Source organism: Pteropus vampyrus, unplaced genomic scaffold (genome assembly GCF_000151845.1).
Source record: "Pteropus vampyrus isolate Shadow unplaced genomic scaffold, Pvam_2.0 Scaffold1, whole genome shotgun sequence".
In the NCBI taxonomy this organism is placed as follows: domain Eukaryota; kingdom Metazoa; phylum Chordata; class Mammalia; order Chiroptera; family Pteropodidae; genus Pteropus; species Pteropus vampyrus.
The window spans coordinates 30,948,267-30,972,768 of record NW_011888782.1 but is presented as its reverse complement, the minus strand read 5'-3'; the positions used below and the strand labels follow the sequence as shown (position 1 = coordinate 30,972,768).

Below are 24,502 nucleotides of genomic sequence, written 5' to 3'. Positions count from 1 at the left end.
AAAAAAAGTGGCACCCACTCCTCGAGTAGATGGCCACATTAAGGTGCTTCAAAAAGTTTTTTTTTTTTTTTCAGTTTTTATTTCAAACATGAAGAGAGTACGGATTTGCACATGGTAGTTCTGAGCCAGGCCAAGGGTTTTGAGATTTCTGACATCTTCCATTGAAAAGGGCTTTCACTGTAGTTGTTTTATTCAGTTTGTTGTGGGTCACTTGAGTTTAAAAAATTTACTCAGTAGCCAAAAACTGAAATCAAATCAATATGACTAAACGAAATAACAGATGAAATGGTATAGTATAGAACATTACTGCATTCCCATTGGATCAAGACGGTTTCGCCCATTTTTCCTTTCACTAACACTGTTCCTTTTTTTTCTGTTACAATCCATTCCTTATGAACACACAGAAATGACCAAAGTCACTGCAAGTAGCTGTTTTTATTTTTTGTGATCTGTTGCAAGAGTCCAACCTTGTTTCCTCTGCTGCTGTTTGTGTAGCAACTGGTTTTGTAATGAGCATCTGGATTTGTAATGAGCATCTGATTTTGTTGTGTGCATGTGTGTATATATGCACATATACACACCTATACATGTATAATATATACACTATATATATGGATATATATAGGAAGTGTGTATACATTTATACATAATATAGTGTATATTGTTTCAACTGGAGATAAACTGAACTGGGTTCAGACACTAGCACGTTTATCTTTCCCCTGCTCCCTCTGTCCATTTTAAACAGTCTGGAGCTTTTATTTATTTTTTAAAGTGCATTTTCAATGCAGAAATAACTGTAATCCACTGATTCCTTGGAAAATATTTTGATGAGAAAATCTGACAGTTCTCAGCCCCAAGCAAGAGAAACCTGAGTTTGGTCGTGCCAGGGGCTGACGTGGCAGTGCCAGGCTTGTGCCTGAGTGATTACTGGGCATTCTGGACTCCGGGCACCTTAGCAGCAGCAGCAGCAGCACCTTTAGGAGAAGGCGGAGAAAGAAGAAGAAGAAGGAAGGAAGGAAAGCTCAGATGAGGGAGAATGAGTTTGGGGTGTGTTTACAGGTCGGAATTGTTAACTTTGTATGGATTTGCACAGCTCCTGCTTGGCTTCAGCTAAGAGATGCCATCTACTCCCCTCCCCACCAACTGACACCAACCTCCCCACGTCCCCGCATGCTCAAGCATCACCCAAGCATCCCCACTGCCAAGGCTGACTTCCGTGTCATCTCCTTGGGGGTACGTGAGTGCCAGCATCAAGTAGGAATAAGGCACCAGAGAAATCAAAATGTTACAAAAAGATGCAAAATCCCATTTCAAAGAGCCTCTTCCATTGCTCCATTAAAATATTGCATGTGATACCATTCATTTGTGTGTAAAGTGTGTCGAATGCAGTCTCTGAAAGGAACTCGAGGCCCTTCAGCACCAGAGATCTGTAGGAATGCACCCTTTGTCTGAACACACCCACGCCCCCCACCCCCATGCCCACCCACGCCACACGCAAAAAGCACCAAATCAGGAGAACAAGGCTGCTTGCCATTGCTCACCTCATTTTTGATAAAAATCAAAGAAGTCTATGAAATAGAATTTTCAGGAATTACTCTAAGATCAAATGAGTTTAGGTTGTCATGTATCTGGTTACCTGATGCTCTAAATGTCCAAAGAGCATCATGAAGGGGTTGAAATGTTTCTTTTCAATGTTTAGGGGGAATGTGCTAAACAAAAGTTACTTCTCAAATGATGCCCAAGCCCACTAACGCTTCGGCCTCCCCTATTTTTTTAAACACTGTAAAAAGGAAGAGGTTCATATAACTATAAAAGGAAAAAAAAAAATGAAGGCACATGATTTTATTCGGTCCCACAATCCTTAAGAAAAATGGCGTTTTGCAAGTGTGTGTGTGTGTGTGTGTGTGTGTGTTCACATGCATGCATGCATGTGCACATACACATGAAATGGGAGTCCAAGGGCCACTGGGGCAATAGTTTGAAGGAAGTTGGAAAAAAAGAACAGGCAATTTTGAGACAGAGAGAAAGAAAGGAGAAAGGAGGAAATGGAGGCGTCTCTTCAGCTTTCTGTCATTGACAGTCTCAAGATTTGGCTGCTTTAGGGTCCAGAATGGAATTCATTTGTCTTGGTCTAGAAAGTGCCCCCAGTTAAATATCTCCAGTTAATCATGTTACAGCTTTTGGTGTTTCCCTTTTCCCTTCCCTCCAGCCAAATGATTTTTTTTTTAAATCACAGTTTTTAAAAATTATTTTTTCAATGTTGAAAAAATATGGAAAAGCTATTGAACAGCCTTAGGGCACTCTGCCTCTCCATCTTCACAGTGAGCAGATGGATGGACAATCCACAGAATCAAGGAGAAGGTGGGCAAGATCCCTCGTGCTAGACTGTCCCTTGCCCTACCTTCTCCAGGGCTGGGTTGCCTTCATAGCACCCACAGCCATTTCTCTCAACTGGATCCCTCCCCCTACCTCACCCCATCCATGGAATGTGAGCTGCTGAGAAAGGCAAAGCCATCCTGGAAAGCAACAGTAACAGGAGGGTCTTAGAAGCGAGGGTGGAGGCGACTGGAGGCTCTCTCCTCAGGCAGCTTAAGCAGCGTGCTCTAAGTAGCTGTGCCCCAGGATAGGGAATCGTGGTTGCCCACTGAGAGGTTGAAGTCTCACTCACATTTACTTCATGAGACCTCAGCTCTCAGGCTCACCACCTCTCAGCCTCACTTTGCATTAGAGTTGGCCCCAGTCTTATAGAAGGCAATGGTCCAAGACAGAGAGGCAGAGAGTCAGCTGGCTGCGTCATATAAAAAAGGACTACAGACGGTGGGATTTCAGAAACAAATTTAACTTTGGTTTTACAACTTTTTCAAACCATAAAAATTAAAGCAGGGCTTCAGTGGCTTCGATCATATGACTGCTGTTATATATTTTTTTTTCTCATTTGGCAAGGCTAAGGCGTGGGGGAAGAGAAAAGGGGTTCCCATAATTGGTCGAAGACACAGGGTGTTAAAATGCTTCCACACTTAAACTCACAGTCCAGTGTTTTTGACATTTCATAAATAGCTTTTTTTTTTCTCTAAAAAAAGAATAAAACAAGAACAATCCCTTTACTTACTCATCTGAAACAAAATAAACAGCAGTGGGTACAAACTTCTTCTTGTAACAATTACAAAAAACAACAATATAATCCCAACTTTTAACACGCATCTTGAATCAGTTATTTTTTTTGTAACCTCAAAACTGCAGCATATCCTTAAGGGCAAACTTTTCAATTAGTTTTTTTCTTTTTTTTTTTTTAAATAATGTCTTCACCAAAAAAACAGTCTTGTACCAATAAAATGCATTCAAAAATAGAAAATATTACACAACAAAAATATGTATCCTTCCTTTCCAAAAAAGATTCTTCACAAAAAAATGTAGAAAAAATTCCAACAATTTTTTTCCTCTCCTAAACATTAACTTTCAGTCTAGGGCACAATTATTTATTGATTTAAATGTCTGTTTTTGCATAAAACATGGAAGATGCAAAACAATTACTGTATTAGGTTTGTAAAGTTACATCCACTCCCACCCCTACTCTAAAACAAAACAAAACCAGAAAAACCCAGCAAATATTAAACAAATGATACAGCCAGTTGGCTAGGAAAACTCTCTTTCGGTTCACTGTGCATTTGTATGGGTTAACTGGCTCTGTTGGTATCTGGGAATGCTGAAGAAATGAGATCGCGTTGGAATTAAGAGGTTGTTTAGCAATAGCTGATGTTCTGAGTCATTTATAGTTTCCCATGTTGCTGGCCTCTCTACTGCAAAAACCTCACGGAAAAAAGAATCACGTGAAGTAGTACGCGGGCAGAAGATTAAACTGTGTCCATGTGTACTGTACACATACTTCTACACAAGCCCCTTTCTCAATCATAGCATTTTTTTTTTTCTTTCTCAAAATGGAGATCAAGCATAGGCTACAAGGTCATGGAGAGCTCCAGTGGTATGAGGAAGGCTGGGGTGACTGTCTCCATCATTGCCTCTCCCACATTTAACCTGTTTGGGCATTAACTGGAACAATGACAAGATCTCAGATCTCAAAAGAATGCCCTATTTTCCTCTTCCCCATTGAACCCAGGTTGCTTTTATTTTTTCAGCATTGTAGCTTAAATGATATGTTTTTCTAATTCGATGGCGTTTCTCTTTTGTATGGGATGTATTCTATATGTGTATTCAGTACAGATTGATTTCTTTCATAGCTTTTTTCCCTGTTGCTCATTGGGTTGCTGGTTTTTTCTTTGTGGTTTTTGTTTTGTTTTGTTTCTGATTTTTTAAACAGTGAAATATGTCCAATTTTATTTCCAGTGCATTAAACAAATTTTAAATTAAAAGAAATAAAACTCCTCCCCCATCCTTCTAAAGGAAATGACTGATAAAAGTACAATATAATAAAATCAGGCATTGCCAAAAATAGCATGATGTGCAACCTCAATTACATAAAAGAAAAACAAACAGACATACAAGAATTATAGAACATAAGAATGAAGGAGCCAAGACTATATAATCCCATGGTATGATGGTATGATTGGCAAGCACTGGTTAAAAAACAGGTAAGGCTACTCTTAGATTTCTAACTCAACATAGTTAACCACTGCTCTTCTGTCTTTTCCTTCAACTCTTAATCTTTAACTCACTAGTTCTTTATATCTTTAAAAGGAACAAATTCAGTTTTATATTTTTGGTCTACAGTAGAATTACATATTAATAATATAATAAAAAGATATTTCATGAACAGGTTGGTACTGCATCCATATGGGGAAAATGAAAAAAAAAAGACTCAAATAGACATAGCAAATGGACTCTACTCTTATAAAAATAACCACAAATGTAATAGAAATTATAATCAGGGCCACAGATTATACTGAAAACAGGTGTAGAAAGATATATTTTGGATAATACAAACTCCTGACAAGCTATGCCCTAGAATTGTAGCCTCCAAACCTTTCCCATGATTTCCACCTTCTCATAGGATCACTCAAAATTCAAATAGAAATGGAAACAAAATGAAAATAAAGTGGACAGGTGGTTGAGCCAGCTAAAGCTTCCAAGTTATCTTAGTTGACTGGTCAAGACCAGGTGGACAGCATTTGAGAAACTGGCAGGACATAGGGGAGCTGCTGATGGTATGTTTTTAATTTTGGAGGAGTTCCTAGCCCATTGATAAAGAGAGAAACCAAGGAACCAAATAATTCTTCTGGTAACATATTAAATATGAGATGAAATATAATTCCGATAGAGAGGACATGGTGGTGAGGTGGGAAAGAGAAGAGAGAGTTGAAATAGACAAACTTTGGGTACCACTTCCCTTTGTTTTCTTCAACACGTTGTTTTCTTTCTCTTTCTGAGCATCATTTAAGACTAGCTACAGGCCCCAATATCCTCTGAGCAAATTATGTGTCAGCTCAGCTTTCAGTATGATATCTATGCTTATTGGCCTTCCCATGGGCTGGGTGGCTCTGAAGGATCCCAGCTTCCAATGTCCCATGCCTTTGATGAGGTGGAGAGGGCTGCAAGGTTGCAAAGTTAACATTAAGCATTTCTACCTGATGGGTAATTCATACTGATGGTTCCATGTGGGAAAAAGAGAACATAAAGAAAAAAAATTGGGAAGAGTTGAGTTTGGTAATCAACAAGTATAAAGTTTTTCTTCCACAAAAAAAAAGGAAGAAAGAAGAAAAAGAAATGGCATCAGTCAGAAAATACTGCTTTTGGTTTCTTTTAACTTCAAAACCATCCTTGGTTTTTCTCTCATTCAGTTGCTCCAGTTTAAAGTAGAGTTTAGAATCTAGTGCAAATATCAAATCACAGCATTCCAGGAGCAATATCCTATCCCTTCATCCTAAGTGAAGACTATCCCTTCGGACCTCCTTGGAAGACTGGGGGCAATGTTCCAGAAAAGCATAACTGAACAAATTATTAATCTAGCACTCACTACAACAAGAAAGGCACTATCACAACAGGTCAGCCTCTGCATTTTCCTTGCCACGGGCACGGACATTTTAACCACTCCAGCAACCACAATGAAACCCAGATTGCGGCTTTTTCAATACTTCAATTCATTAGCCAGTTATCTGACTTCCCTAATGGCCACTGCTCTTGGCTTTGGCCATGAAGAGCACTAATCTGCTCTGTGTCCATGTGGCCCCACGTTTCACCAGTGATCCTTGTTTGGTTCTAAATGATTTAGCTCACTCTCTTCCATGGAAGTTTCTTTCTCTCCATCAGTCTCCAGGTCATGACTCTATTAAAGACTAGTTTACAGTGTCAAGAACTATTGTTTATTATTCTCCTATTTTTTTAAAAACTTCTGTACAAACCCTTGGTCAGAAAGACAGTTGAGTAGCTCCTCTAATAACAAGTCTCCTGCAAATATCAATGTGTAGAGAATGAAAATCAAAGTGTCATCCCTTGACCACCAAAGCATATTTCTTGGGCCCATTGTATTACTTTTGTCTGAGAGAGAGGAGGTTGGGCTCTGGAGATTAAAATCTTTGGTGACAAAACTGCAGTGAGTATACAAGGAAGTTGTTTTCCCAAAGCCTCCAGACAAGTATCGTAGGGCAGTCGAAGTGAGCACATTTTAAAAAGTCAATTGTTTCTTTCTATAACTTTGGTTTGGTGCAGTCAATATCCTTTTGGTGCCTACGAATTCACATCTGTAAGTACTTATTAAGAGCTCTGGATTTTGAGTTTCTTATTTAAAATGGAGATAATGCTTTGAGTGCTTAAGGGATTTCTTATGTTAGTTCCGAAAGCTCTAAATGGAGTTTTTATGACTAGCAAGGCTGACGGCTTCCTTAAAAAAATTTTTATTTATTTGTTTTTTAACTTGGAATAGTAGACTTGGATGGATGCTAAGGAGAAGAGAAAAAGAGATAGGTATCGATGTTGTAATCTTAGGAAAGAGGCCTCCACTGAGAGTTTTCCAAATTGATGCCCCACATGTGACAGTGTTCAGAGAAATTCAACATTTATATGGTTGTGACCCTTTCTTACTGAACCAAAATCTTCAAAGCTTTCACCTGGGATTCTGTAAGAATCCTTCAGCATCTTCATTCTTGTGTTATTATTCCCTACATAATCTATTGCTTTTACTGTGGTGTAAGATTATTTTATTAACAGATGCTACAGAGCTGTCCAACTCTAATTACTTCTAAGATTAAACAAGGCAATAAAAATAAATCCAATAAAGAAAAATTGAAAAAACCCAACAACTTCAAAACTAACTTTTAGGCACTGTTAAGGTCTTCTACTTAATAAAGGATAGTCTATGACAGAGCAGCTAGTAAATAGGTTCTGACCGGTCCGCCAATCCTTCCTCCATTTTCAAAGTTAGCCTAGCTTGTTTCAAAATAAACCTTTCACTTCACTGGTTTTCAGTGTTTATTGCACTGTTCCCTTACTGTCGTCTTAAAGGATTTTACCACGTGCATGGCCTTCCTCTTTGGTTAGCCTGATCTAGGTTTCACCCAGGGATGGAAAAGCATGCTCAGGCTGAAAGAATATCTCTAACATGGACAAGGTTATGTTTTTCTGAAAGGAGGACATCACCACAGCCCTCTGCCACACGGAAATGTTGATGAGCAAGGGCTTTGTGGTGTGGCCCAAGGGGAAGATTTTCACATCACCTTGCCTGGCTTCCTCACCTTCGCAACTCTTACCAAAAACTTAGCTGGAGACAACATTGGCCAACCTTCTCTTTAAATATCTTAGACTTACTATACTAACCCAGCTTCTTTATAATAAGAAAAAAGATCCTATTAGCATGGCAGTTTCTAGGCCTGATCAAGAGTTGGCAGATTCCACAGATTCTCACCAGCCCTGCTAAGGACCAAGCATGATGGAAATAACACTTTATTTTTTTGCGATGCTTCTAGTTTCATAACTTGTCTCTTTCCCATACCTCACACACTCTCTCCCAGCACAAGTAAATACATTTCAGTAGTGCAATGCAGTGCAGTCATATTTAGTGCAAAAAAAAAAAAAAAAAAAAAAAGCCCTATTACCGACCCAAGCTCAACCTTCAACAGCTCTTACTAAAGGTTACCAGTGCCACAAAAGTGGGAAATTCAGTTTTTACCTCACACTTCTGTGAGTCATCTCTTTTGACGCCCGTTAGTTTCAGCTCAAGGGAGAGAAACAACTAGCATGCAACTCTCTATTATTCTTTAAAATAGACAGAAAATAAAGGGAAGTAGTCGAATTGAAACCAAGGGTAGTATTTAGAAGAGGAAAATAACTATTTAATGCTAAGGTCAGTAGTGGTTTTTACTGAACGGTTACATCATATCAAACGGCTCTGATGCTAAAGGGAATGGATACAGGAAAAGATAAAGCTTTCCTGTTTCTCAGATCACGGTCCTGAATTTAACAGTGCTGGGCTCTTTATTTTTGAATAGTGCAATCGGCTATTCCTCAAGGGCTTTGGGCAGCAGCCACCTTACCTAACATAGATAGGGACATTAGGAATACTTGCTTCTTTACACTGACCACCATCTCCCTCACCTCATTCCTTTCCTATTCAATTATATTTCTGAATATACTTAAATAGAGATCTAAATAAACATACACAAAAATTCTCAAGGCCCCCCTCAGGATGATAGGTTGAAAATTGGTACAAATATCTCTATGACACATTCACACAAAAAGTATAGCTACAAAATATAAAAGAATTATTACACCAAAATTAAGAGTCTGCATTGTACCTCTTCTTGTATTATTCTGTAAGAAAAAAAAAACATTCATAGTAGGATATTTTATGGAGCTTCTCACTTAATATTAATCGGGAATTAGTTTGGGATATGGCAGTACTGAGTGATTCTGGAGAATGTTTTGCATTTGATAGTCCTCAAGAATCAGTCTTTTCGGTTTGTCTGGGTCTCCACACTCCAAATGTAAATCTGCTCGTCTGCTCATACCCACATGTACATGCCAGAAGTCTCAGGAGAATCAATGTGTAGTTTTGAATAGATTATAGAAACAAAGGCATTTGGCATAGTGGGGTCAGTACACTGAAATTACTTTAAAATATAAAGTTACTATATATTTTCTCTATACATAGTCTATCAAATGCTTGCCTTTGCCATGATGAGGATTATTAAGAGACTCTGCTTCAACTTACTCTGAAAACCACAATTCTTTTAACAATAGTGCAAAAAACAAATTTAATATTAAGATGTACAAGAGTTATCCTTAACTTATATTGCAATAGGTCCCTCAGGAAAACTGAGGTTCAAATCAATGGGACTAAAAAAAAGTGTTTAATGCTAACAATGCCTTTGACAATTTTCTCTTACGAATCTACCTACAGATTGTTCCAAATCAAAGTTTGTCCGAAGGAGAGCAGGAACAGAGTAATTAGCCTTATTTTTCAAAGAATCCCCTGGCAGTGAACATAAACAGAGCACTTTAGACTATGTCTAAATCTTATATCAAATTTGAACCATTATTTTATTTTCAGTTATGTCTCTGTATATGCCTTGGATAGCAGGTTAGATATAGGAGCAATCAAAGGTTTCTACAGTTTCTCTAAGGGGTTGATAGGATTAAGAGAAGTTTAAATCACAAAGAAGTGAGGTTATCTTACTAATTTTTGGGACCATAATATTGAAGGATGGGCGGAATGGCAAAGGGCGAGTGGCATTAACTTTGTCTGGCAACCCTGAGAACTGGCTTTAGGAATCCAGAACTATATCAGATTTAGTCCTATCACATTGTCCTGTTTCTCCTCTTTGCTTTTCCTTTGTTCACTTAATTGAAATTGCAATTATTTAAAAGATTGAGCTAAGAATATAAATTATAGTACAAAAGATAGGTTTTAAAAAGGTTGTCATGCTATCTGTAAGTTGAGTTGAGTTGAGTTGAAGGCAGTATGCTTTCAAACGAAGCACTATACTTTTCTGTTAAAAAAGTTTCTAATGTGTTTTCTCCTTTTGTGGTGGTAGGGGTATGGATGGGTTAAGTACCGGCAATGCAGTGCCAATCTCCCTCTGCGACTATCACCTCTAGCACATGTAGAGATGAGAAGCAATGGAGAAGTGGATGTTTCTCTATAGAAGACCTCAGAACAACGTACAGTCTTGAAATGAACAGAACAGAAAGCTGAACAATTATAGAAATCTATAGCTGATTCATTTTGGCATTTTAGGAGCACCCTTTCTTTTTCTTTTCTGGGTATTCTGCACTAGATATTAATAAGAAACAGCCAAAGAGGATTTTCATTAAATTAATTTATTCCCAGTTTTGTTTGTAAAATTTGAGGAACTAATAAGGATTTGTAGTGTAAAATGCATGACCTTCACCTGCAATCAATTCCTATTCTCTGGACCCAGACCCGTTAGTTTAGGTAAATGGGGTACCTTTCTCAAGGAATAGGTTTTTATTTTAACTATTCCACCCTCAAAGTGCAGAGACAATTTCTCTCCTCAAAGCTCTCAAGTGCTACTAGAAAAGGAAGATAAGATTTTCATGGAGAAAAGACTCCTTAATGGTAGGATGGAAGGCTTTTCATTCCAGGAGGGAGAGGGAAAGGAGTATGATAAAGGCCTGCAGTTATCTGACTGATGCCTATGGCCATGGACATTATCAAATGAAGAAAAATCAAAATCTTTTATTACCTTGAAAAGAGAGAGATAAAGGCAAACAAATTAACAAACAAACTTTACTAAAATACACATTCCTCCAGTTTCAGGTTTCAAAAAAGTAATAATTATGCTTAAATCAAGGTTTATAGACAGCAAACAACCGTTTTAATGTGTAAAAGTATTATCGCTTTGCTTTATGTTAGTTTCACTTTCTTGGAAGGAGTTGCATTTGTGCACACTTGTCCTAAAGTCCAGTGCAGAAAATAAACTGGCTTGCTGCCAGCCTCAATCTCATAACATTTCCTAAGCTATATTTGTAAATCCTAAAACTACATATCTGTAAAATGAGATGCAGACTTTCTGAAATGCACTGTGGCGGGGTTGGGGGAGGAAGCAAGGTTTTTATGGAGGGGAAAAAAAGAAATCCCTTCCTATCCTCCCGAATACACACTATCAAGTTTCTGACCATTACTTTGCTGCATTAGTTATTGTTAGGGCTGTAGGTAGTCCTGACAGGTGTCAGCTTGGAAAAGCAGGAGGCTCATAAGCAATAAGAAATCCACACCCTGGAGTATCTAGAATATTAAACAGGATTTAGACATTAATCTAGACTAATGCAGAGATCATAATGAGAAGACCTGGGTGTCGGGGTTAGAACTCTTCTTCGGAGACTAGAAGTAATAATATCAACATGGCATCCTGGAGAAATTCTTCTGATTAACTGGACCAAATGGGATCTATCAGAACCAGATCATCTCCTACTCCACGTTATACTTCAAATGACAGCACGTGGAATTTAAAAGAGTGTCTTTTTATTCTTTCAGAAGCCAAAGCCTGAGAAGAGCACTTTAGATAAAGAGTACTTTAAAAAAAGATATAGGGAGTCAGAATGCACAGAAGAGGAAAAGGTCACAGGACTGACTGGGAGAACACACCAAGTGACGATCGTAGTCTTAACATAAATTCTAGCTTTAAGATATGTTGGTTTCCTACTACATACATGACTCAGGAAAGCGTTTGAACCGTCTTTTTATTGCGTTGTTCTCTATGGTGTGAGTGATGTTATAGACTGGTTCGATTAAGATAAAAGCTGGGTCAAGCCTCAAGTCCAATTAAGAATACATTTCCTGTCTTCGTTAGCCATATCATATGTTGATTCTGTTTGTCTATGGGAAAAGCAAGGAATGAAAGCAAACCCCTGTGTGCTCAAAATCAGGTAGTACTCTAAATGTCACAGAATTTGTCTTCATAAGAGCCAAGAGGCAAAGAGTGTTGGACTGGGAGTCAGAAAAGACTGTGTTACAGAGTTGTTATTAAGATCACATGATAAACATCCTGTAATGGGATAGATCTAGAACAGTACAAGTCTTTTGGGCAATGCTCTGGTGACCAGACAGTTGTAACTCACTCAAATGAGATCCAGCATAATGACCAAATTATGTGGTACTTAGGAGCTACGGAGTATATTACATGGCCCTTCAAGTATCTACTCAGCCTTATTATTTTATTTAAAAACATATTAAAGTTATACTTTAAAAATATCTGGTTACGAAGTAGATACTTTAGGAACTTTTTGGATCTTTTCATCTTAGTAAATTACTGCTTAAAGTTCTAAACCAATCAATAATTATATGTTTTGTAAAAAGATAATAAATGAAAAATTCTTCCTAATTGTCTCCTACAATGTGTTTGAGTGGAAGTGGCTTTCTTGTCTCAGAAGAACTATGGCTTGAGCAGTTATCAAAGTTATTTTGAAATGTTAACCCTTGTGTTAGATTAACCCTAGTATCCAGCAGTATGTCATTTGGCTAAATACGAGCAGGTGTTAAAATAGTTAACACTGGTGATTTTTTTTTTTCTCCCTCGGAAATGGTCTACTCATATCAGGAATTTGAACACTGTGGTATTTAAAAAAAAAACCAGAAAATATTTTTCTCTTTATCTTTTGGCCAGATGTGAAGGTGAAAGGAATTAATGACCTCAGCTAGTACAGTTGACATTTAAAACTGTGACTCAGGTCCTCCCACTCTCAAAAGAATATTGATAAGTTTTATAATCTGAAGGTACAGTGAAGAAATGCTTCACTCTAACGACAAGTCTCAAGTTGGTGAACTCGCATCAATGCTTAAAGGATATTCACAATGGGGTAAGGGAAAGAAAAGGAAATGAACATGGAGGGGTCACAATTATCAGAGTTTTTGGGGGTGGTAATGAGAAGAGGTAATTTAAAGAAGTCTTAAAAGAGAACCAAGAAATAAAGAGAAAGGGTTAGGAAAAAGAAAGAGGGAAATGATGAAGTTGATACAATTTGGGTATTATGTGATCATTGGAAAAGAAACAGCTTCCAACTCTCAATTCACAATTATGTTTGTCTGGTAGAAATATTTTTAGTTGAAAACGTTGGAGAAACAGATTGATAATTTTGCTATTGGACTCAATGTTACCCCTTCAAAGTAGACTAGAATAGGTAGTTCCTCAATGAGTACCAGGCTTCATAAGCCGAATGCAAGGAGGAAAGCCTAAATAAAGGGGGTGGGGAAGAATCTGTTGGAGGAGCACAGTAGAACTGGATGGGATTTGAAAATAAATCTTTATTAGGAAAGATGAAAGGAAGAAGTTGGCATTATTCTCACTGAGAAGCCTTAATATTAGTCCAGAGTGTGAAGGGTTTTCACTCTGAGTACTACGAACAGCTGTTTTCATTTTGTCTTGAATGCAGAACTGAGAGAATGAGACTGGTTTCAGCCACCCAGGAAGGATGTAAAGTTTAACCAACTGTGGAGTTTCCCTGGCACTGGGTCAGGTAGCTGAGGGAAGCTGAAGAAGCTCTTTATCTGAAAATGCTATTTGAAAATATTTCTTGCTAGGAAGACGAGGTGCCTGATTTCCGAAGTTTCCATGATGGCCTGGTTAAAGAAGAAAGGCACCAAATCCTCACTTTGAGAGATGGAGATATTGAAGGCCAGATAGCCAAGAGCCACCAATTTTATTGATTCTGCAGACTAAATGATATACATATACATATGTGTGTGTGTATGATATATTTCTGAGTTCTGTTTCTATTAGCATCTGTCATAAAAAAGTTCCTCAAACTCTGTTTCTTTTTTTTTTTGAATCTCCTAGGAAAATGAATATTATATTGCCAAACTGCTTCCAGGGAAGCACTGAAGACTAGTTTAAATAACTGTAAGCATACTGAAAACAGGAAGCAGTCAGTAAAGAACCAATCTTTAAACCAATGTTTGAAAATAAAGTGGGAAAAATTAGGCATTTCACTGCCTTACGCTTTTTGGATGAACAGCCCTTTGAAATGCAGCCTATATTTGTTGGTCAGATTGTATGGACGTTAAGCATCCTCTTGGTCATATCTTAAAAAGCAAATATAGACAGTGACAGTCCTGGAGGGGAAAATCACATATACATTCATATGCACTTCTTTTGTTCTTCAGATATTGAGAGGGTCAGCTAAACAAGATCACTTTGAATATGAACCTCTTTGTATCAGCCACACCAAAAACAAAAAGTTTTTTTACAAAAAGTTTTCACTTTCCTACATTTGCTAAGTCTGAGCTTAAAAAAAATTCTAAAATCCTGTGAAGACAATACTGAAGCTGATAATATAAAAAGCAAACTAGAGCACTAATGATTATTATTAAATGCACCAGATTAACTGCAACAGGTTGGTGATGGGTGATAAATGTAAAGAAATAATAGTTCAATCAACTCATCATCATAGGCAGATTCAAAAGGTAAAATGAATATAACATAATGTATTTCAATATAGTTGTTATATATAATGTGTATGTTCTAGCTTTTAGAAATACTGTAATGTAGTGTACTGTACTTAAGTAAGCATACCTTAATAGTAACTCATATTCTTCCACAAGGTCACTAGTACTGTTAATTAAAAAACAAAACAAAACAAAACAAAACTCTTTTTTTCCAGTAAAAAGAAATACCTATGGTTACAGTCACAGACTTCTTTTGGATATAGAAAGATGATATACATTTAAAAAATAATAAGGAAAAGATTGCAACTGAAGTAGCCTTACTTAATGGGGGAGGGGGAAAAGTCACCAAAATAGAAGAGGAGAGAAAATGTCCTCTGAATTCTGGAAATCGGCAGAAATAATCTACATGTCATAAAAAATAATAAACCATCTAGTAAAAGAAGGGCATGGGAGAGAGAAAACAGAATCAGACTGTTTCCAGGTTACCTTTCAAAGTCAGCTACGAGAGCCAGGTCCATTCATTGAGAATAGTGCTTACTTTAACATTTGAGATGGACATCAGCCATTAACTCTTAGAGATTACCAAAAAACATTCCCCCGAGAGTCTATTGGTTTGCTAGACATGGTAAACAACTCACTCCTGGAAAGACTTCAGCGAAGGCCACAATGGTTTCAGGAGACACAGTTTATGATGCAGGCAGGATTAGGAAGCTTAAGTTTGGGAGTAAAATTTACAAGGGGATGGGTGTTCGTGCGCACACACTGGGTTGCATAGAGGGAAGGAATGGAGGCCTTCAAGCCATGGGATGGTTCAGGCCAAAGTTTACATGGGCCTTGCCTGCATGGCCTCCATGACCCTTCCTCCTCAGGAGAGGAGGTAAGGTCTCTCAGACTTCTGCTTCCTCTTGTCTGCTCACTAGTTGAGTATTTCTCTTTTATTTTTTTCTGGAAGAAAACAGCTCATCACTATGGGTTTGCTGTGGATCCAACAAGCTGCGTTTGTTTTTCTCAAATCTGAAACGCTACGAAAAGCAACAGAGTGGGCAGGTCACTGCTTTCTGGCAAGGAAGCCACAAGTCCTGAGCGCAATGGTGGAAGAAGCAACTGTATCTATGCACCAGGACCTAAGCCTGTATGTGCTTCGTTTGAAGACACACACACTCTCCCAGTCTACAAGTAGCGTGCACACACACACACACACACACACACACACACACATCCACAAACACATCACTAAATCCAATAGAAGTGCAGAGTTTGTTAAGTGCACTCTATTCCACACAAGCATGTTCAAGTTTCTCATGAAAAGGGTACATAGAAATTACTGATGGCTGGGCTCCTTCAGAATGCCCTAAAGCCTCATCACACATAGCGGACAGCACTGATACACCCAAATAAGGTAAGAGAGCAGGAGCAAATATGTGAGATATGTGAGACCTTTGACGAGAAGTTCCAAAATCTGTCTTGTTGTTGCTGGGGAATATGGACGTGAAACAGTTCTGTACTGAGAGCACCTCTCACTGGATGTGTACACGTATAATGTATACTCCTCTGCAAACATTTTGGACAGCAGCTGTGATGTACTGGATGGGTTAAATCCCTTTCATTACTAGAATATAGATATAAATTGCAATAATTTTGCTGAGCGATAACAAACTTCTGTTTGCAACAGTAGAAGATGTCTATTATGGGGTTAGTTTTTTTTTTTTTTCCTATCTTGGGTGTATCAGGATCTCATTGAGGCATTTCGAACCAAAGAAACCTCCGAATTTGAAAGGGGCCTAGGAGGGATGTTTTACACCCTAGTTAGGTATTTTAAAACTCAGGACCTCCATTACTCTGGCTAGATTTTCCCTATGATTAGGCTACTTCATTGAAGACTTGAAAGTTGTGAGTCTTCATTTATACAAAGAACCACCAGATAAACCAGATACTCACTAAAACTGAGGGGAAAAAAGTTTAGACATACATACTGTATAAAAAAGCTTTTTGTTGAGATTGTTCCCCTTGTTAAGAAATGATTAAAACTGGCATCACAGGCACCTGTGATCATGTCTTATGGGATTCACTATTTAGCTAATGTGATGTCTTTTTACATCCAGCCCAGATCTGTGTCACTGAAATAGAGTAGGAAATAGCCACTTCCTGAGAGCGGCCAGTTCCAACAAGTTTGGTACTCACTGTTTCCATAGTCTTAAGTCATGAATAGGGCTAATCTTGTGTGTGTGTGTGTGTGTGTGTGTGTGTGTGAGATAATGCAACCATTAGGAAGCAAGAAATATCCATGTCTCCACATCCTTCCGATTTCTCTATCTTCTGTCCTCTCCCCTGGGCTTTCTGATTTAAGGCAATAATTCTTACTCCAAGTGGCTTCTTGAGAAAATACCTTAACTGAGGTCACTTCAGATTAGATTTTAGTCTGAAAATATTCAGTTTATGGAGCAACAGCCTGGGCCTGAAGAACCACTGGAATCATGGTGTTTTGGTCAGTGGTGTGAAAAGATGATGTTCCTTGTTCTAACCCAGGGCATTTTTACCCCTCCTTCAGTGCAATACATAGTTCTGAAAAAGAACCTAGGCTATGAGGCCCCTCCCTTTCTTCTACCTCTTCGCCCTCAAAGGAATCGAAACAAAACCTAGTCTTCCACTCTATTTTCTGAGATCTGTTAATGTACACCACTGACCAGTGTGGATGCAGTGGCTAAGGAGAAAAAAGATAATCAGAGACTTAGAAAAATCTTTGGAGTATTTTGCTCAGGCTAATCATCTTAATACCTAGTGCTAGAAATAATGCTTTGGGTTATTAATTTCCATGGTCTGTGTTTACACGAACACTGAGTCACCACAGATTCTCCTCTTGTGGAGGTTTAAGCCATATCAAAAATGGTAGACAGCTCTACACAGACCGCTCTTGGGAGTAGAAAATATTCTTTCTCTAGAGCAAAGGCTCTTCTGTGCCCCCTTTCTGCCTCCATATGCAGCCTGAACACCAGGGTAGAGATTGCTTTTGAAAGTTTGCTCCATGTGATCTTATTTCCTGGGCACCTAAGAAAACGGCCCTTCACGAAAACAGAGAGAGAGAAAGTGGCTGCCGCCATCCCACTGGGGAAGTCATGTCTGGCCTCAGAAGCCTGGTGGCTTGGTCAGCTCAAGCACTCTTCACAGCACTGCATACAGAGAGGCCTTGGGTTGCCTTGTTTTTTTTTCTATGGAATTAGGGAGTCTTTTGAAATTCTAGTGTTCCCTTCCTTTTGTTTGTCACCGAGTCACATGGTTCTGCCTTTAGTGTCCTATTTCTCTTTTTTTGATTTTTTCTGGGGGACAAAATTAGCCATTTAAATAAAGTTCTTTTCTAGTGAGTAAAGAGGTTTTTCAGAGCCAGAAATCACTCAAAAGAAAGTCTGTCGACCCTACCCATGGAAAAGCCTAGAGATTTCTCCAAATATCTCTTGCCAAACTTCCTAGCGTGATTGGATGTTTCTGGTTTCACATTATTGGGTACTGAATACATTTTGCAATCCTTTTGTTCTCTTCCCCAGGGCTTCCATTACCTGGACTTCAACTCATTCCTAGATTAAAGAATTCTTTCAGAAGATTTCTTTTAAGAGTCAGGTCACAACAGAAAGGGCATCCTCCCGTTCTCCTAAATCCCTAAATCGCAAGGGCATCTCAGGTTGGGTCTGCTTTTATGTGGCACCTTCACGTTTTTTTTTTCCCCCCTACAGCAGCACACTGGCTATAGCAGAGGCAGATGGGTTATCTGAGATCTTTGCTGCATATCCTCCACTCCTAGCCCCAACTAATTAAATAACATCTTCTACAACAACAGAGGAAGGCTCCAAAGCGGGCATGTCTAATGTGAATTCTGGCCAGATCTATCTCACTGCCCATTTCCTAAGGGCAACAGGAAGCAACGTGAAACTTTACTATGTTCTCTTGGGGGACCTGAGGGATTTATAAGGGGCACACCTCATTTTGAACTTCTGTGCTGAGGGAAAACACTGATTTGTGGCCTGGGTTGGCCATACACTGCTGGTGTGCTTGCATGATGGAAGTACATGTAGGTCAAGCCATTAAGATTTACATGAAACAAACACAGCCAGAATATTGAGATGATACAAAAGAAAACTCCTACTGACTTCTAAAGAAAGCAAATCCAAGCCATTCTTTCTAAGGCCAGGAGCTACTGTGACCACCAAGATGCCTAAGAAGAAGGATGAATTGCAGCTGGAACAGAAGCAGGAAATTATCCACCAGAGTCACTCACGGCACAAATGGATTCAGAGCATTAGGAATCGAGGGAGGAAAAAGTCTATGAAACTCTTATTAGGAGCTAAAGTTTACAACTCAATTAAAATATATAGTAAAAAAATTCAATATACTTTTATTTCAGATTTTTTTTTTGGACTTGGCTTGTTTCTCAATCTTTCCCCATATGTAGATTTGTATCAGATCCACATGTTCCAATTCCTTCCTTTTTAGGGCTATATTTTATACATCTGGGTTTTTTTTGTTTTGTTTTTTTTTGTTTTGTTTTGTTTTGGTTCAAATATTGGCATTTAATAGGGGGGAAATTGTCCACTATGCTGAGATGCTACCAAGTTTTTAGTGCTAGGAAATTTATTTTTCATAAATTGTATCTACATGACTTAAGATACATATTCCTCTTTGACATTTTTCTCTTACCCTTCTTCAGCCAATTCAGTTTTAAAATCATAAATTGCTTAAAAAATGTTCTTTTCCACACCAGTTCTGGTATGCATCCCATACTCATCCTAAGAGATATTAAATCTGGTACATTTGCTTTCATTTTATCTATTTTCCCTTGGCTACTGAAAAAAAAAAACTTTCTTAGCACTCAGCATCCTAGTATGAAGTTCTAAATGCAAGAAGATTGTTGGATTTGAAACAAAAACCACACACACACACACACACACACGCACACACACACACACACAGGATTCATGCTCATCCTCTATTCTTGAAGCAAGATATATGTTTCCTTATTGCCTACGTTTGTAATTATTTAATGTAAAAGTTAAAATTGACAATCTAAAAGCATCTCTACCTCTTTGAAATAGGTATGATGGTTTATTTTCTAAAATGTAGGTAAATTTGGAAAGCAGCCATTTCAGAGGCCGGAACATGTGGTAATGGCCCCACAGCAAGTTCGCTGCTCGTCTAGATTAGATCTTCCACTCCAATCTAACTGCTTCTTCTCTCCAGAGAACAATCTGTCAACTACATTAGGCTATGGGATGTTTGGGAAGAAGAGACATACACGTAGACATGTAGAAAAAGTCTACAGCTATGCAAATCTGGATGGTCCGTGTTGGCATAATGAAAACATCACCTCACCAAAAAATTTTTTAGGGATCCTCTGACATTTTAAAATAAGAGATACTTCCTTTAGAGGGAAAGGATAAATATTAGGCTTTCAAGCCCAACTGGAAGTTTTCCCCCACATATTCTATAACAAAAGGTGGATTTTAACCCAATTGCTTAGCTTTTTTACAGGGCAAATCAGTATCAAGGCAAATGGGTCTCCCTCAGATTTGAAAAGCAGATAGCTAAATGTGGCCCATAATGGCATTCAAGATCAACTTTTCTGGAGGTACCATGAATTCTGTCTAAATAAGGACATTATTTTAAATCAGCTGTCAAATAATTAAAATATTTTAAAGTGGCTTTTGGCCTTCTTTCTTCGTAACATATGCTAAGCAATATCATGTCATTTTCCTCTATATTAAAAATTTTTTTCTTAATGTCAATTTTTTCTTTATTTCACGGAGTGAGTGACTTGTTTTCATATCGAAACAATTCCACGACATAGTTAATTAACTAATGCTCCCTCTGTTGGTAGTAAGTGGAAATATTAGAGTCTCACAACATTGCTATTTCATAAAGCAAAATTAGCAGGAGAAAAAAATGGACTTTTTCTTACTTCTGAAGTTGTTTTCTACTAACTCTTTAAACAGGCCAATTTTAGACACCCAGTTCTTGGCAGGACTCCTCTAAGAAATCAAGATGGGCGATACTCAACAGTCAGTTCACCATCCAAGTCTACAACAAAACTTCTAGCAACATATTTACTGAATTAAGGACCACAGGACCAAATCAAACTCACACATACTCCAGTTGCACTGATCCTACTGAACATCACAAAGAACTTATGGAAAAGATCCAAGTTAACTAAAAGTCTAAAATATAAAATAGATGGGTAAAACCAATTTAGTCATTACGGAGTTGCTTCCCTTGGAAGACTTCTCGTTTGCTACACAGTTTTAGAAAGAAAGTTGCTGAAAGGAAAATTAATTACAATGAAAAGTAATTTTGAAATTGAAATACTCTTTTTCTTTTTTAAAATGCAGTTTGGTGTTTCTGTTTTGTCTGAAGTTTTACTTTTCCCTTTAAGTGAGTTAAAACATGCTCAGCAAGGTCATCGCCTTTGACGTTTTTGTTAGGTTTAAGAATTCGTACATTTGCATTGGAATCCCTTCAGGACACTGTCTAAAAATGAAAAAAAATCTCTATTATAATACTTTGATCAGGACCGAGGAGAGAAATCCCAACTAGGAAGAGAGAGTGGCACCTAGGATGATACAATGGATTGGTGGCCTTTGAATGATAGATGTTGGCATCTGCAAAATTGTTACTTTCTTTAAAACCTTTTCAAAAAGTAAGAGTTAATAAATCATCTAAAGAACGATCATCATATTTCTCCCTCTCAACCATGGTGGAGATAGCCAGAAGGTAATATTTGAAAGGAAGAAAGTCATTTTGGCATCAAGGCATCCTGCTCTGTAACAGGCTTCTGATAATGCTGCTCTCTGTGGTTGTGAAGGTTGAGGAGCAATGGCAGAGTTTTGTGAACTCCTCCTCCAGGCTGACTACAAAAGGAAAGAACCCATTTGTCAAGACTTCTAAACTTCTAGTGTTTCATCAAAGAAAAAAAGTAAAGTCAATAGAAATTCTAGAATCTTAAGATCTCAATGAACTTTTAGAGAACCAAGAAATCTGTTTGTGAAAGATAAAGTCCCTCCCATGAAAAAGAACAGAATTCTAAATGGATCAGTCGAAAAAAAATTCAGTGGAGCAACCTAAGCTTGCTAAAAGTCAAAGAACTACATATCAAAATACAAAGCAGCAGTTCAAATTACAGCAGGGATGGGCTGGCCACAGAGGCCCTCATCAACCCAGGCAATACTTAAAATAATAAAAATTAAGAAAAATTAAAAAAAATATGAAGAAAATATCCTTCCTCTCTTTCAAATATAACTTTAATTGCCTTTTATTCTTTCTATCTGGAAGCAGTATCGCTAACCTTAACAGTCTTGACTTACCAAAAAATATATATATATGTGTGTGAAATAAAATAAAAGAGAAGGGATTGGTGGCAGTGTATGCAAAACCAAAATGGAAAAAAAATTACTTTTAACAATCTCACTTTTTTTTTGTTTTTTTTTTTACACAAATACTGTTGTAAATATATTAAAAAAATCAGCATTCTATCTGGTAAACGTCACTTTTGCCCCTCTATAAAATTTTCAATTAAAAAAGCCTCAAGAACTTTTGATTATTCCCCCCACCCTCCATTTCTCTTTCTTTTTCTCTTCCACAAGAATATATCCTGACACTTTTTTTTGTTTTTTGTTTTTTTGCAAAGATTGTTGGAAATAATCCCTCTCTTGTACCTAGAAATGTAGGTGCAAACCTCTGATATCTTTGTTTTATCTGCATTCCTGCCTTTCATGAAAGTCCCTCTTGATTGTGCTGAGGCTGTGGCTCAGCGAAGACACTGAATAAATACGATAGCCACTGTTGCTTGATGCTTGTCCAAATCTTCCTGGCTTCTGCTGACAGGGGGGGCATGGAGGAGGTGGGCCAGGGTGTGTGGACCCAAGCAGATCTGGGGGAGAAGCCTGCCATTTGCCTTTGCCACACCACCAAACCCACTGCCCCTTCCCACCCCCACAGCCCTTTTATGAAATCAGACAACATGGTAGGTGGAAAACAGCAGGGCCTTTCCTCTGGTTTTTCAACCAGAAGTCATATTCCACAGTTTTAACTGGTTACTGTGAAGTCCAAGCGGCCAGAATTGTGAAAATGTCCACTGAAACACTGCAAGCGGTGTACTTAAAGACAGTAGGCCTTTTAGATTTTGTTATATATTTTTTTGTAGTGCTCTTCACAAGTGAAAAAAAAAGTTTTTTTTTTTTTTTTTTACTTTTTTTTTTTAAAGATTTTTTTTTTTGTAAAGAAGGGTTGTATTTAGAGGCCAGTAGCTAGAGATCCAACCAGTGGACCTCTTGAAGCACTACCAGGCCTTAAGGCCACCATCCGAGGGAGGCTGGGAAAACTACTATTCACCCAGGCCTCCGGAAATGTAATGTACCAGCAGGCAAAAAACAGTTCTTCATGTAGTACAAAATGAAACTAAACAAAAACAAAAACAGAAATTAAAAACGAAACCAAAACATTTTTTAAAATTCTAGTGCCATAGCTTTTTTTTTTTTGTTTCTTTTTTTGTTGTTTTGTTCATAAGAAAGAGAGAAAGATACTACTTATCCGTCAGACACATGCATCCTCATGTGGTCGTTGAACTGCTCGATTTGGTCAAACTTTGCTGGACAGACGGAGCAGACGTAAGTGGTCCCCTCCGTGCAGGCCACCACTCCTGGGGGACCAGCTCGGGCTCCTGGGGGTGTGCCCGCGGGAGGGGTCCCGTTGCTGGCACTGTGCAGGGCCACGTGTCGCTCCAGGAGGGTCTTGTGGGAGAACTTCTTTTTGCAGATGTAGCACTCATAGGACTTCTCCCCCCGGTGGAGGCGCATGTGCACGTTGAGAGAGCTCTTCTGAGTGAAGCGCTTGTTGCAGATACTACACTGGTACGCCCTCACTCCTGTGTGTGTCACCATGTGCTTGATAAGGTAATCCTTTAAGGAGAAGGAGCGCCAACAGATGCTGCATTGGTGGGGCTTCTCACCTGTTGATGTGGGAAGAGACAGCAGGCGGGACAGAGCGAGACATAGCAAGGGAGGGAGAATGAGAGACAAAAAAACAGGACGACAAGAAACAAAAACAAAGAAATTAAAAAAAAATAAAGTCTGATTCGTTAATGGGTCTCTCTTGATTGGAAAGATCCAGTCCTTCCTGGCCTCTCATGTTCTGAGAAACCTTGCTTTAAGATGATGCCTGGACAGTTTAGAGTTTTCTGTTGCCCTGTGTCAGAAAATGGCTCTCTTGGAAAGCTACAAGATATTCCCCACTAAGTCTTCAAAGGTCATCCTGTGGAGAAAAGGGAGGGCTGCTTTAAGGGGGTCATTTTCAGTGTCATTATTAGGGGATTACATTATGTGTTTCTCATGAACTTCATCAAACAAACAAAAGCAATAAGAGAGGGGAAAGATCCTCGGAGACACGGGGTCCTCTAGAATCTTCGGGGACTAAGGATGGTCGTCACACAGCTTGGCTCTTTGGAGACACTCTCCATCTCCAGTATTCTATCTAGTAACTACACTCGTGCCTTGATTTTAGGTTTGGAAAATATTGGCTAACACGGGAATAAGTCATTCTGAAGAGCTACACTTTCAATTTTATCTGTTTTAGAGAAATCTTTCTAAAATGCAATTTTAAGAGTTAATCAGTTATTCTGTCTTGACTGCACTGAGCTGCAGATCGGCCTTGTCTGGCATGGAGGTTGAGTAGGTGGTGGACAACGTGACGATCAGAATCAAATGGTCCTGTTCAAATTCAGGCTCTAATACACAGGCTCCAATGCCTCTGAGGTATACAGTTCTACATACCTCACTGTGCTGATGTTGACATAAAACAAAAACAAAAACAAGAAAAACATATGAAATCACTTTGCAGACCACCAAGAGTTGTGTGGGAATACTTGCATGGTATTCTTATTACAGCACTATCCTCTCTCTCACCCCTGCCCATTAAATGGTTCCATACGCTTTTTTGAACTTTTGGGTCAATTTAAAAAATTGTTTTCTCCTTCTTTGCTCTCAGTCTGTTGGCTGAAACTCTTTTTTCTCCTCAGTTTACTGCTTTGGTTTGCTGTTGACTTAGAAACCAAATGACTAAGCTTGTTAAAAATAGTAAGGTAAATATAAATATTGTCACTGAATGACCCCATGAGGT

General features: G+C 38.4%; 1 protein-coding gene across 1 annotated transcript in view; it reads right to left on the bottom strand.

Moving 5' to 3' along the window:
* ZBTB20 (zinc finger and BTB domain containing 20) overlaps positions 1-24,502 on the bottom strand; it is a 70,409-nt gene continuing 45,907 nt past the window's right edge. The window contains exon 4 of the mRNA XM_011376648.2: positions 1-23,336. Within this exon, the coding sequence (XP_011374950.1) occupies positions 22,915-23,336 (422 nt within the window). The 3' untranslated portion in view covers positions 1-22,914. The remainder of the gene's footprint in view (positions 23,337-24,502) is intronic.